Below are 12463 nucleotides of genomic sequence, written 5' to 3'. Positions count from 1 at the left end.
ACCAATCTGTTCTCTGTATCTATGATTTTGGAATTTTTTATTTTTGTTTTACATTCCACATATAAGTGAGATCATAATAGTATTTGTCTTTCTCTGTCTGACTTTTTTTTATATAGATTTATGTGGGCATTCAGCCTCACTTATTTATTTTATTTTATATATTTTTAATATTTATTTATTTATTTGGTTGTGCTGGGTCTTTGTTGCAGCAGGCAGGCTCCTTAGTTGCAGCTCGCAGGCTCCTTAGTTGCGGCTCGCAGGCTCCTTAATTGTGGCAGGCAGGCTTCTTAGTTGCAGCCCAAGGGCTCCTTAGTTGCAGCATGTAACTCTTAGTTGTGGCATGCATGTGGGATCTAGTTCCCTGAGCAGCGATTGAACCCAGGCCCCCTGCGTTGGGAGCACAGAGTCTTCACCACTGTACCACCAGGGAAGTCCCTCTGTCTGACTTACTTCACTTAGCATAATGCCCTCAAGGTCCATCCAGGTTGTCATGAATGGCAAGGTTTCCTGTTTTTTATGGTTGAATAATATTCTGTTGTATGTATATGTGTGCATATATGTATGTGTGTGGTGTGTGTATATACATATACCACATTTTCTTTATCCATTCATCCATAATTGGTATTTAAGTTGCTTCCATGTCTTGGCTATTATAAATAATGCTGCAGTGAACATGGGCTGCATATATCTTTTCAATTCTACTCAGAAGTAGAATTACTAGATTATATGGTAGTTGTAATTTTAAGTTTTTGAGAAACCTCTATACTGTTTTCTTTTTTTTTTAATTAAAACATTTTTTAAATTTTATTTATTTTTTTGGCTACATTGGGTCTTCATTGCTGCACGTGGGCTTTCTCTAGTTGCAGTGAGTGGGGGCTACTTTTCGTTGCAGTGCGTGGACTTCTCATTGCAGTGGCTTCTCTTGTTGCGGAGCACGGGCTCTAGGTGCGTGGGCTTCAGTGGTTGTGGCATGCGGGCTCAGTAATTGTGGCTCACGGCCTGTAAAGCACAGGCTCAGTAGTTGTGGCACACGGGCTTAGGTGCTCCACGGCATGTGGGATCTTCCCAGACCAGGGATTAAACCATGTCCCCTGCATTGGCAGATGGATTCTCAACCACTGCACCACCAGGGAAGTCCTGTACTGTTTTCTGTAGTGACTGGGCCAATTTACATTTTCACTAACAGTGCACAAGGGTTCCCTTTTCTCTATATCCTCACCAACAGTTGTTATTTTTGGTCTTTTTAATATTAGCCATCTTAACGAATGTGGAGTGATATTACACTATGGTTTTGATTTGCATTTCCTTGATGATTAGTGATGTTGAGCACGTTTTCATGTGTCTTTTGGCCATTTGTATGTCTTCTTTAGAAATATGTCTATTCAGATCCTCAGCCCATTTGATTTTCTGTTACATTCCTGGGATAAATTTTACTTGATCAAGGTGAATAATCATTTTATGCTGTTGGATTCAATTTGCTAATATTTTATTAAGTTGCATCTATATTCATAGGACTTATTGGTCTGTAACTTTCTTTTCTTGTGATGTATTTTTTAAAATTTATTAATTTATTATTTATTTTTGGCTGCATTGGGTCTTTGTTGCTGCGCGTGGGCTTTCTCTAGTTACGTCGAGTGGGGGCTACTCTTCGTTGCGATTCACAGGCTTCTCACTGTGGTGCTTCTCGTTGTGGAGCACAGGCTCTAGGCGCACAGGCTTCAGTAGTTGTGGCACACGGACTCAGTAGTTGTGGCTCACGAGCTGGGCTTAGTTGCTCCGTGGCACATGGGATCTTCCCGGACCAGGGCTCAAACCCATGTCCCCTGCATTGACAGGCTGCTTCTTAACCACTGTACCACCAGTGAAGTCCTCTTGTGATGTCTTTATCTGGCTTTAGTATCAGGATAATCCTTGCCTCACAGAATGAATTAGGAGGTGTTCCCTCTTCAGTTTTTTGGAAGACTTTGAGAAGGATTTGTGTTAATTCTTGTTTAAATGTTAGGTAGAATTCACTGATGAAGCCGTCTGGTCCAGGACTTTTCTTTTTGGGGAGGTTTTTGATTACTGATTTCATTTTTTTTTTTTTTTTCGGTACACGGGCCTCTTACTGTTGTGGCCTCTCCTGTTGCGGAGCACAGGCTCCAGACGTGCAGGCTCAGCGGCCATGGCTCACGGGCCTAGCCGCTCCGCGGCATGTGGGATCTTCCCGGACCGGGGCACGAACCCGTGTCCCCTGCATCGGCAGGCGGACTCTCAACCACTGCGCCACCAGGGAAGCCCTGATTTCATCTTTTTACTTGCTATAAATCTGTTGAAATTTTCTATTTCTTCATCAGTCAGTTTAGATAATTTGAGTGTTTCAGGGAATTTGTCCATTTCTTCTAGGTTATGTAATTTGTTGGCTTACCATTATTCATAGTATTCTCTTATAATCCTTTTTTTAATCTCTGCAAGGTCAGTTGTAATGTCCCCACTTTAATTTCTCATTTTAGTTGTTTGTAGCTTTTCTCTTTTTCTTTGGCAGTCTACCTAAAGGTTTGTGAATTTTGTTGATCTTTTCAAAAAACCAACTCTTTGTTTCTTTGGTCTTCTTTGTTGTTTTTCTGATCTCTCTTTTTGTTCATCTCTTCTCTAATCTTTATTTCGTTCCTTCTGTTAGCTTTGGGTTTACTTTGCTCTTCTTTTTCTAGTCCATTAAAGTGTAAAGTTAAGTGATTGATTTGAGACTGACTTTTTTTTTTTTTTTTTGTGGTACGTGGGCCTCTCACTGTTGTGGCCTCTCCCGTTGCAGAGCACAGGCTCTGGACGCGCAGGCTCAGCCGCCATGGCTCACGGGCCCAGCTGCTCCACGGCATGTGGGATCCTCCTGGCCCAGGGCACGAACCCGTGTCCCCTGCATCGGCAGGTGGACTCTCAACCACTGCGCCACCAGGGAAGCCCGAGACTTACTTTTTTAATTTAGGCATTTACAGCTATAAGTTTCCCTCTGAGCACTGCTTTCACTATATCCCATACATTTTAGTGCATTGTGTTTTCCTCCATTTCTAAGTATTTTCTAATTTCCCTTGTAATTTCTTCTTTGACCCATTGGTTGTTTAAGCTTGTTTAATTTACACATATAGGCAAATTTTCATTTTCCTCCTTTTACTGATCTCTAATTTCATCCCACTGTGGTCAGAGAACACACTTTGTATGTATCTTTTGAAATCTATTGAGATTTATTTTATGGCCTGACAAGTGGTCTGTCCTGGAGAATGTGCCTTGTACACTTGAGAAGAATGTGTATTCTGCTGTTAGGTGGAGTGTTCTGTATATGTCTGTTAGGCTTAGTGAGTTTATTATGTTGTTGAATCTTCTATTTTTAAATTATTTTCAGTCTACTTGATCTAAGCCTCATTGAAAGTGGGGTGTTATAAAACTGTCTACTTCTGACTGTTCTGCCCATTTTGCTTCATATATTTTGAGTCTGTTCTTAGGCATGTAAATATTTATAGTTGTTATATCTTCTTGTTGTACTGAAACTTTTATTAATATATAATGTCTTTCTCAGTCTCTCTTACCTTATATGATTTTAAATCTATTTTGTCCAAAATTAGTATAGCCACCCTGCTGTCTTTTGGTTACTATTTGAGTGGAATATCTTTTTCCATCCATTCACTTTCAGCCTATCTGTGTCCTTTGATCTAAAGTGAATCTCTCATAGACAGCATATAATTGGATCATGTTTTTTAACCCATTCTGCCAATTTTTTTCTTATTATTAAATAGTTTAATCCATTTACATTTAAAGTAATTACTGATAAGGAGACAGTCAATTCTGCCATTTTGCTATTTGTTTTCTTTTTTTTAATGAAAAAAAATTTTTTTAATTAATTTATTTTTTTATTTATTTTATTTTTGGCTGTATTTGGTCTTCATTGCTGCACACAGGCTTTCTTTAGTTGTGGCGAGCGGGGGCTACTCTTCGTTGTGGCACGCGAGCTTCTCATTGCAGTGGCTTCTCTTGTGGAGCACGGGCTCTAGGCCCACGGGCTTCAGTAGTTGTGGCACACGGGCTCAGTAGTTGTGGCTTGCAGGCTCTAGAGTGCAGGCTCAGTAGTTGTGGCACCTGGGCTTAGTTGCTCCACAGCATGTGGGATCTTCCCGAACCAGGGCTTGAACCCGTGTCCCCTGCATTGGCCGGCTGATTCTTAACCACTGCGTCACCAGGGAAGCCCTGGCTATTTGTTTTCTAATACTATATAGTCTATAGATTTTTGTCTGTACTTCCCGCATTACTGTCTTGCTTTATGTTTGGTTGATTTTTTGTAGTGAAACATTTTGATTCCCCTCTCATTTTCTTTTGTGTATATTCTATAGACATTTTCTTTATTGTACCATGGGGATTACATTTAACATCCTAAAGTTAATGACAACCTAATTTGAATTTATACCAACTTAACTTCAATAACATAAAAACTGTTCCTATATAGCTTCATTTCACTCTGTCTGGTCTGATGTCACAGATTATACCTTTATAAATTGTGTGACCAATAATATAGATTAATAATTGTTTTTTAATGCATTTGTTTTTTAAAGTATATAGAAAATAAAAAATGGAGTTACGAAATAAAACTAGCTTTTATGGTTGTCCATGTATTTAGCCTTTATTGGATATCTTTATTTCTTCATACTGCTTCAAGTTACTTCTAGCTTCCCTTCATTTCAACCTGCAGCACTCCTTTTTAGCATTTCTTGCAGGGCAAGTCTAGTGGTAACAAACTTCCTCAGTTTTTGTTTATCTGGGAAAGTCTTAATTTCACTTTTGAAGGACACTTTTTCTGGATATAGGATTCTCAGGTGACAGATTTTTTTTCTTTCAGCTCTTTGAATATATCAGCCCGCTGTCTTCTAGCCTCCAAAGTTTCTGATGAGAAGTCTGGTGATAATCTTATTGAAGACACCTTGCGTGTGACAACTCACTTCTCTCTTCCTGCTTTCAAGATTCTTTATCTTTGTAAACTACATATACTGCTGGCTAGGGTGTGGAGAAAAAGGAACCCTCCTACACTGTTGGTAGGATTGCAAATTGGTGCAGCCACTATGGAGAACAGTATGGCGTTTCCTTAAAAACTAAAAATAGAGTTACCAAATAATCCATCAATCACATTCCTGGCCATATATCTGAGAAAACTCTAATTCAAAAACATACATGCACCCCAGTGTTCATAGCAGCACTATTTACAATAGCAAAGACATGGAAGCAACCTAAATATCCATCAACAGCTGATGAATGGATAAAGAAGATGTGGTATATATACATAATGGAACATTACTCAGCCATAAAAAAGAATGAAATAATGCCATCTGCATCAACATGGATGGACCTAGAGATTATCATATTAAGTGAAGTAACTCAGATAGAGAAAGGCAAATATCATATGATATCACTTATATGTAGAATCTAAAATGAACTATTTATAAAACAGAAATAGACTCAGACATAGAAAATAAACTTATGGTTACCAAAGTGGATAGCAGAGGCAGGGTGTGGGGGAGATAAATTAGGAGTTTGGGATTAACATATACACACCATTATATATAAAATAGATAAACAACAAGACCTACTGTATAGCACAGGGAACTATATTCAATATATCATAATAACCTATAATGGAAAAAAATCTTATAATAACCTATAATGGAAAAGAATCTGAAAAAAGAATTTGGTATATACATGTAACTGAATCACTGTGCTCTGTACCTGAAACTAACACAACATTGTAAATTAACTATACTTCAATTTAAAAAATGGTTAAGAAAAAGATTATTTATCTTTGGCTTTCAATAGTTTGATTATGATATGTCTCAGATGTTTTAGTCAACATTGAGCTCATTAAGCTTCTTAGTTCGTAGATTCGTGTCGTTCATGAAATTTGGAAAGCTTTCAGCCATTATTTTTTCAAATATTTTTTCTGCCCTTTTTTCTCTCTCTTCTCCTCTGGGATTCCTACAATGAAAATATTTGTCCATTTGGTGGTGTCTCAGAGGTCCCTTAGGGCTCCATTCACTTTTTTTACTGTTGTTCCCCAGACTTTATTACTTCAGTTGTCCTATCTTCAAACTTGCTAATCTTTCTTCTGCCTGCTTAAATCTGTTTTTGAACCCATATAGTGTATTCTTCATTTTAGTTATTGTATTTAATCTCCAGACTTTCTTTTTGGTTCCTTTTTATAATTTCTGTCTCTTTACTGGTATTCTAATTTTGTTCATACATCATTTTCCTGTCTTTGCCCATGTCTTCTTTTAGCTATTTGCTAAAGGAAGCATCATAAAGGAACAACTCTAAGACAGTTGTTTTCAAGTCTTTGTCTAGTAAACTTGACACCTGGACTTCCTCGAGTGCAAATTATGTCATTTTCTTTTTTTCCTTTTTCTTTTTTTCCTTTCTCTTTCTCTATATGCCTTGTGATTTTTGTTGTTGTTGTTGAAAACTGGACATTTAATCTTATAATGTGGTAACTCTGGAAATCAGATTTTCCCCATCCCCCAGGCTTTGCTGTTTTTGTTTTTTCCTGAGGTTACACCTTTTCTTAAGCAAGCACAGTGGCTTTCTAAAATACCGTGTACATGTAGTTGTTTTTGAATGTAAAAAAAAAAAAAGCTGCTTTTTTAAATCCCCTGGAAGCTGCTTCAGCTGGTGGGAATTGGGACAATGGCAGCCTTTAGCTGCATGTCAGCCATCAGAAGCTGCAGTCCATAATCAGAACACTGTTCCTGATATTTCAGAGACAACGTCCTTATTGCCCACCCTGACTCAAGCAAGCTACACCAAAACAACAGATTGCTCTCCCCACGGCTGCCTATCATAGGGCTGGGGGCTGAGTAGTCACTACTGCACTGAAGGCTGAAATTGACTGATATTAACCACAATTTGCCAGCCTAGCCTTTCCCTGGAACCTACAAGTGTTCACAGAAACTCCAGAGTTCCAAAAATAGTTGTTTTGGATAGATTCTACTAGTATAATTATTGTCTAGGTGGAGAGATGAGTTTCTGGTGTTTGTTACTCTGCCATTGTCCCAGATGTAATATCTCAGTGATTAACATTTTAAAGACCCTTATCGGGCTTCCCTGGTGGCGCCATGGTTAAGAATCCACCTCCCAATGCAGGGGACACGGGTTTGAGCCCTGGTCTGGGAAGATCCCACATGCCACGGAGAAACTAAGCCCATGAGCCACAAGTACTGAGCCTGAGCTCTAGAGCCTGTGAGCCACAACTACTGAGCCCACGTGCTGCAACTACTTAAGCCCGCACGCCTAGAGCCCCTGCTCCACAGCAAAAGAAGCCACTGCAATGAGAAGCCTGTGCACCGCAACAAAGAGTAGCCCCCTCTTGCCGCAACTAGAGGAAGCCTGTGCACAGCAACAAAGACCCAACTCAGCCATTAATTAATTAATTAATTAATTATTTTAAAAGACCCTTATCAACTATACCCAGTTTTTCTTTAGGGCCCACTTCAAATATTATTTTTGTGTCCCCACTTTCACCTCATTCTAGATTGTAAATTTCTTGAGGACAGAAATAGGGACTGTTTTTCAAAGTGGCTATACTGTTTTACATTCCCACCGCCAGTGTGTGAGAGTTTCAGTTCCTCCACATCCTCATCAATACTTGTTATTCTCTGTCTTTGTAATTTTATTTTAGCCATCCTAGTGAGTATATAGTGGTACGACATTGTGATTTTTATTTGCAATCCCCTAATGACTAATGATGTTGAGCATGTTTATATGTGCTTATTGGCCATTTGTATATCTTCTTTGGAGAACTGTCTATTCAGATCCTTTGCCCATTTTTAAATTGGATTTGCTTTTTACTATTGAGTTGTACTGTTAAAATATGTTCTAAATACAAATCTGTTCAGATACATGATTTGCAAAATTTTTCTCCCATTTTGTGGGTTGTCTTTTCAGTTTCTTGATTGTGTCCTTTGAAGCATAAAAGTTTTTGATTTTGATACATTTCAACTAATCTTTTTTTTCTTTTGTTGCTTGTAATTTTGTTATAATATCTAAGAAACCATTACCTAACAACATCATAAAAATGTATTCCCATGTTTTCTTCTAGGAGTTATATAGCTTTAGCTCTTTCATTTGTGTCTATTATCCTTTTTGAGATTCATTGTTTTATATGATGTGAGGTAGGGCTCTAATGTCATTCTTTTGCATGAGGATATATAGAGAGTTGTCCTACCGCTATTGTTAAAAAGACTGTTTCCCCATGAATTGTCATGGTACCATTGTCAGAAATCATTTGACCATAAATGTATGGGTTTATTTCTGGACTCTTCCACTGATCTATATGTCTGTCATTATGCCAGTACCACACTTCTCGATTGTTGTAGCTTTGTAGTAATTTTGAAATCAGGAAGTGTGAGTCTTCCAACTTTGTCCTTTTTCAGGATTATTTTGGCCATTCTGGGTCCTTTGCATTTCCATACGAATTTTGGGATCAGCTTGTCAATTTCTGCAATAAAGCAAGCTAGGATTTTGATAGCGATTGTGTTGAATCTGTAAATCAATTTGGGGAATAGTGATATCTTAATAATATTAAGTGTTCCAATACGTGAACATGGGATAGCTTTTCATTTATTTAGATCTTCTTTAATTTCAACAATATTTTGTAATTTTCAGTATACATGTCTTGTACTTCTTTTGTTAAATTTATTCCTAAGTATATTCTTTTTGATGCTCTTGTAAATGTAGTTGTTTTCTTAATTTCTTTTTCAGGTTGTTCATTGCTAATATATAGAAATTAAGTTCATTTTTGAGTATCAATCTTGTATCCTGAAACCTTGCTGTACTTATTAGCTATAATACTTTTAAAGCAGATTTCTTAGATTTTTCTGTACACAAGATCATGTCATCTGAAAATAAAAATAGTTTAACTTGTTCCTGTCTAATCTGGATGCCTTTTATTTCTTTGTCTTACCTAATTACCCTGGCTAGAACCATCCGTACTAGGAGTGATGAGAATGACTTCCTTGTCTTATCCCTGATCTTAGAAGGACAACATTCAGTCTTTCCCCATTAAGTATTATGCTAGCTGTACGTTTTTCACAAATTCCCTCTATCAAGTTGAGAAAGTTTCTGTCTATTCCTAGCTTGTGGAGTGTTTTTATCATGTAAGGGTGTTGGATTTTATCAAATGCTTTTTTGTGTGTCTATTGAGATGATCACTTCATTTTTGCTTTTTATTCTATTGACATGACATATTACTTGATTTTTATATTTTAAAGCAACCTTGCATTTCTGGTTTAAGTCCCCCCGATCATATTACATAGTTTAGGAGAGTTTTTTTTTCTTTTCTTTTCTTTCTTTCTTTATTTTTGGCTGCATTGGGTCTTCGTTGCTGCACGTGTTCTCTTCGTTGCAGTGCGCGGACTTCTCATTGCGGTGGGTTCTCTTGTTGCGGAGCATAGGCTCTAGGTGCGCAGGCTTCAGTAGATGTGGCACGCGGGCTCAGTAGTTGTGGCACACGGGCTTAGTTGCTCCACAGCATGTGGGATCTTCACAGACCAGGGCGCGAACCTGTGTCCCCTGCATTGGCAGGCGGATTCTTAACCACTGTGCCACCAGGGAAGTCCCATTTTTTTGTTTTTTGTTTGTTTTTTCCTTCAGCCTTGCCACACAGCTTTCAGGATCTTAGTTCCCTGACCAGGGATTGAACCCACACCCTTGGCAGTGAAAGCATAGAGTCCTAACCACTGGGCCACCAGGAAATTCCGTACATAGTGTTTATTATATGTTGCTAGATTTGTTTGCTAGTATTTTGTTGAGCATTTTTGTACCTATATTCATAAGGGATATTGGTGTATAGTTTTCTTGTGAAGTCTTTGTCTCCTTTTACTATCAGAGTAATACTTACTGTGTAGACTAAGGAAGTGTTCCCTCCTCTTCCTCTTCTTTTTTTTTTTTTTTTCACGGTACGCGGGCCTCTCACTGTTGTGGCCTCTCCCGTTGCGGAGCACAGGCTCTGGACGCGCAGGCTCAGCCGCCATGGCTCACGGGCCCAGCCGCTCCGCGGCATGTGGGATCCTCCCAGACCGGGGCACGAACCTGCGTCCCCTGCATCGGCAGGCGGATCCCCACCACTGCGCCACCAGGGGAGCCCCCTGTTCTTTTTTTTTAAGCATTTGTGAAGGATTGTCATTAATTCTTCATTAATGTTTGGTAGAATTACCAGTAAAGCCATCTTGACCACACTTTTCTTTGTGGGAAGTTTTAAAGTTACTATTCAGTCTATTTACTTGTTATATATATATATTCAAATTCTCTCTTTCTTGTTGAGTTGGTTTAGGTAATTTGTGTATTTCAAAGAATTTGTCCATTCTTCTAGGTTGTCTAATTTGTTGGCATCCTGTTTTTCATAGTATTTCCTTATAATCCTTTTTATTTTTATAAGGTCGGTAGTGATGTCTCCTCTTTCATTCCTAATTTTAGTAATTTTGAGTCTTCTCTCTTTTTTCCTTGGTCACTCTAGGTTTGTCCCTTTTTTTATCTTTTCATTGAGCCAAGTTTTGATTTTATTGATTTTCTCTGTTTCCTCTCTAATCTTTATTATTTCCTTTCTCCTGCTTGCTTTGGGTTTAGTATGATCTTCTTTTTCTAGTTTTTTAGGATAGAATGTTAGGTTATTGATTTGACATCTCCTTTTCTAATATAGCATTTGGATCATAAATTTCCCTCTTTGTACTGCTTTAAGCTGCATCCCATAAGTTTTGGTATATTGTGGGGTTTCTTTCATTCAACTCAAAAGTATTTTTTAAATTTTCCTTGTGATTTCTTCTTTGACTCATTGGTTATTTCAGATTGTGTTGTTTAATTTCCACATATTTTTTTAATTTCCCAAATTTTCTTCTGTTATTAATTCCATTGTGATTGGATAGCATACTTTGTATGTTTTCAGTCCTTTTAAATTTATTAAGGCTTGTTTTATGGCCTAGCATATGGTCTATCCCGGAGAATGTTTCATGTGCACTTGAGGAGAATGTACATTCTACTGTTATAGGGTAGAATATTCTGTAGATGTCTTCTTAGGTCTAGTTGGTTTATAATGTTGTTCAAGCCTTCTATTTATTTTTCCCATAGGTGAGACCTGGAACCCTTTCAAATTACAGTACCAGCTGAGAAATGTAAGAGAGAGAATTGCAAAGAACCTAGTAGAGAAGGGTATTCTAACCACTGAGAAGCAGAATTTCCTCCTATTTGACATGACTACTCACCCAGTGACCAATACAACAGAGAAGCAGCGGCTAGTGAAAAAGCTTCAAGACAGTGTCCTAGAGCGGTGGGTAAATGACCCGCAGCGTATGGACAAGCGGACACTCGCACTACTGGTGCTAGCCCACTCCTCTGATGTGCTAGAGAATGTCTTCTCCTCTTTGACAGATGACAAGTATGATGTGGCAATGAATCGGGCCAAGGACCTAGTGGAGCTGGACCCTGAGGTAGAGGGGACAAAGCACAGTGCCACAGAGATGATCTGGGCTGTGCTGGCAGCCTTCAATAAATCCTAAAGCCAGCAGGTGGGTTTCTCCTTTTCCCTTGCTGGCCAGTGACTGTCAGAGACACCATCAGCAAGCTTTGTGTGATGAGATGTTTTCCATCATGTTTTTTCCTTCTCTTGAACCAATCTCGTTATTTGGGGAGAGCAACTTCAAGGCTCCTGTATAGACCTTGACTATTATAAGCAGACTTTATATTTCCCTGTACTTCCACTCCAGAGGTGAATAAACGGGGTGAACCAACAGCCACCCAATAAATAAACATTTTCTCTCATTTCTTGGTTTATTTCCCTCTAGTGTGCTTTTGCATTAGCAGGAATATCTAAGTGAGATTTGGATTTCTCTAGCCACAGAATGTGAATGAGATGTAGAGCAAACCATTTATCATATTTTTAAATTTCTATTTTCCATTTTAAATATATGTTTTCAGTCTGTCTCTCAGGCTCTGCTAAGTAATGTAGCTTGTTGAAGTAACCATCTCTTTGAATAAGGGGCAATGGAAACAAAACTAATTTTTGGAGCATATGGTCTCTGGCATATAAATGCATGTCCCGCTAGTGGTTTTCTCATTTTTCCTTTTCTAACCTAATGAGAATATTCCAAATGTGATTACCTGGTTCTCACAGTCCTAGAGCCAGAAATATATTCTCTACTCTCTCTCAGCATTATCCTACTCCATCATTCATTAGAACAGAAGTCTAAATGAAAAAAATGTATCTCTCAACCACCTCCTTTAAGCAGTCAGCAATACAATTTGCAAAGGGAGGTGGCATCAGAATTTCCACTCTTTAGCACATGACTATCCTGATTCCTCCTGACTACTTTAAATGTCCCTACTCTGATTGAATTTAGGGAGTTATAAATTTCAATTGCATAAAGCAGCATCCTGAGTCCAGACAATATATCTAAACTGTAAATCC

The 12463-nt window shown here is 38.3% G+C and overlaps 1 protein-coding gene across 3 annotated transcripts in view; it reads left to right on the top strand.

The window, feature by feature from the left end:
* The window catches only part of GOLPH3L (golgi phosphoprotein 3 like), a 41585-nt gene extending 29780 nt beyond the window's left edge, over positions 1-11805 (top strand). For all 3 annotated transcript variants that reach the window (XM_082615372.1, XM_082615371.1, XM_082615370.1), the window contains one exon: positions 11128-11805. In XM_082615372.1, the coding sequence (XP_082471498.1) occupies positions 11128-11555 (428 nt within the window). In that variant the 3' untranslated portion in view covers positions 11556-11805. The remainder of the gene's footprint in view (positions 1-11127) is intronic.
* Positions 11806-12463: the final 658 nt, after the last annotated feature.

The sequence above is a fragment of the Mesoplodon mirus genome, assembly GCF_964341445.2.
Source record: "Mesoplodon mirus genome assembly, chromosome: 3".
NCBI classification, from domain to species: domain Eukaryota; kingdom Metazoa; phylum Chordata; class Mammalia; order Artiodactyla; family Ziphiidae; genus Mesoplodon; species Mesoplodon mirus.
This window is presented reverse-complemented; position numbering and strand designations above follow the sequence as displayed.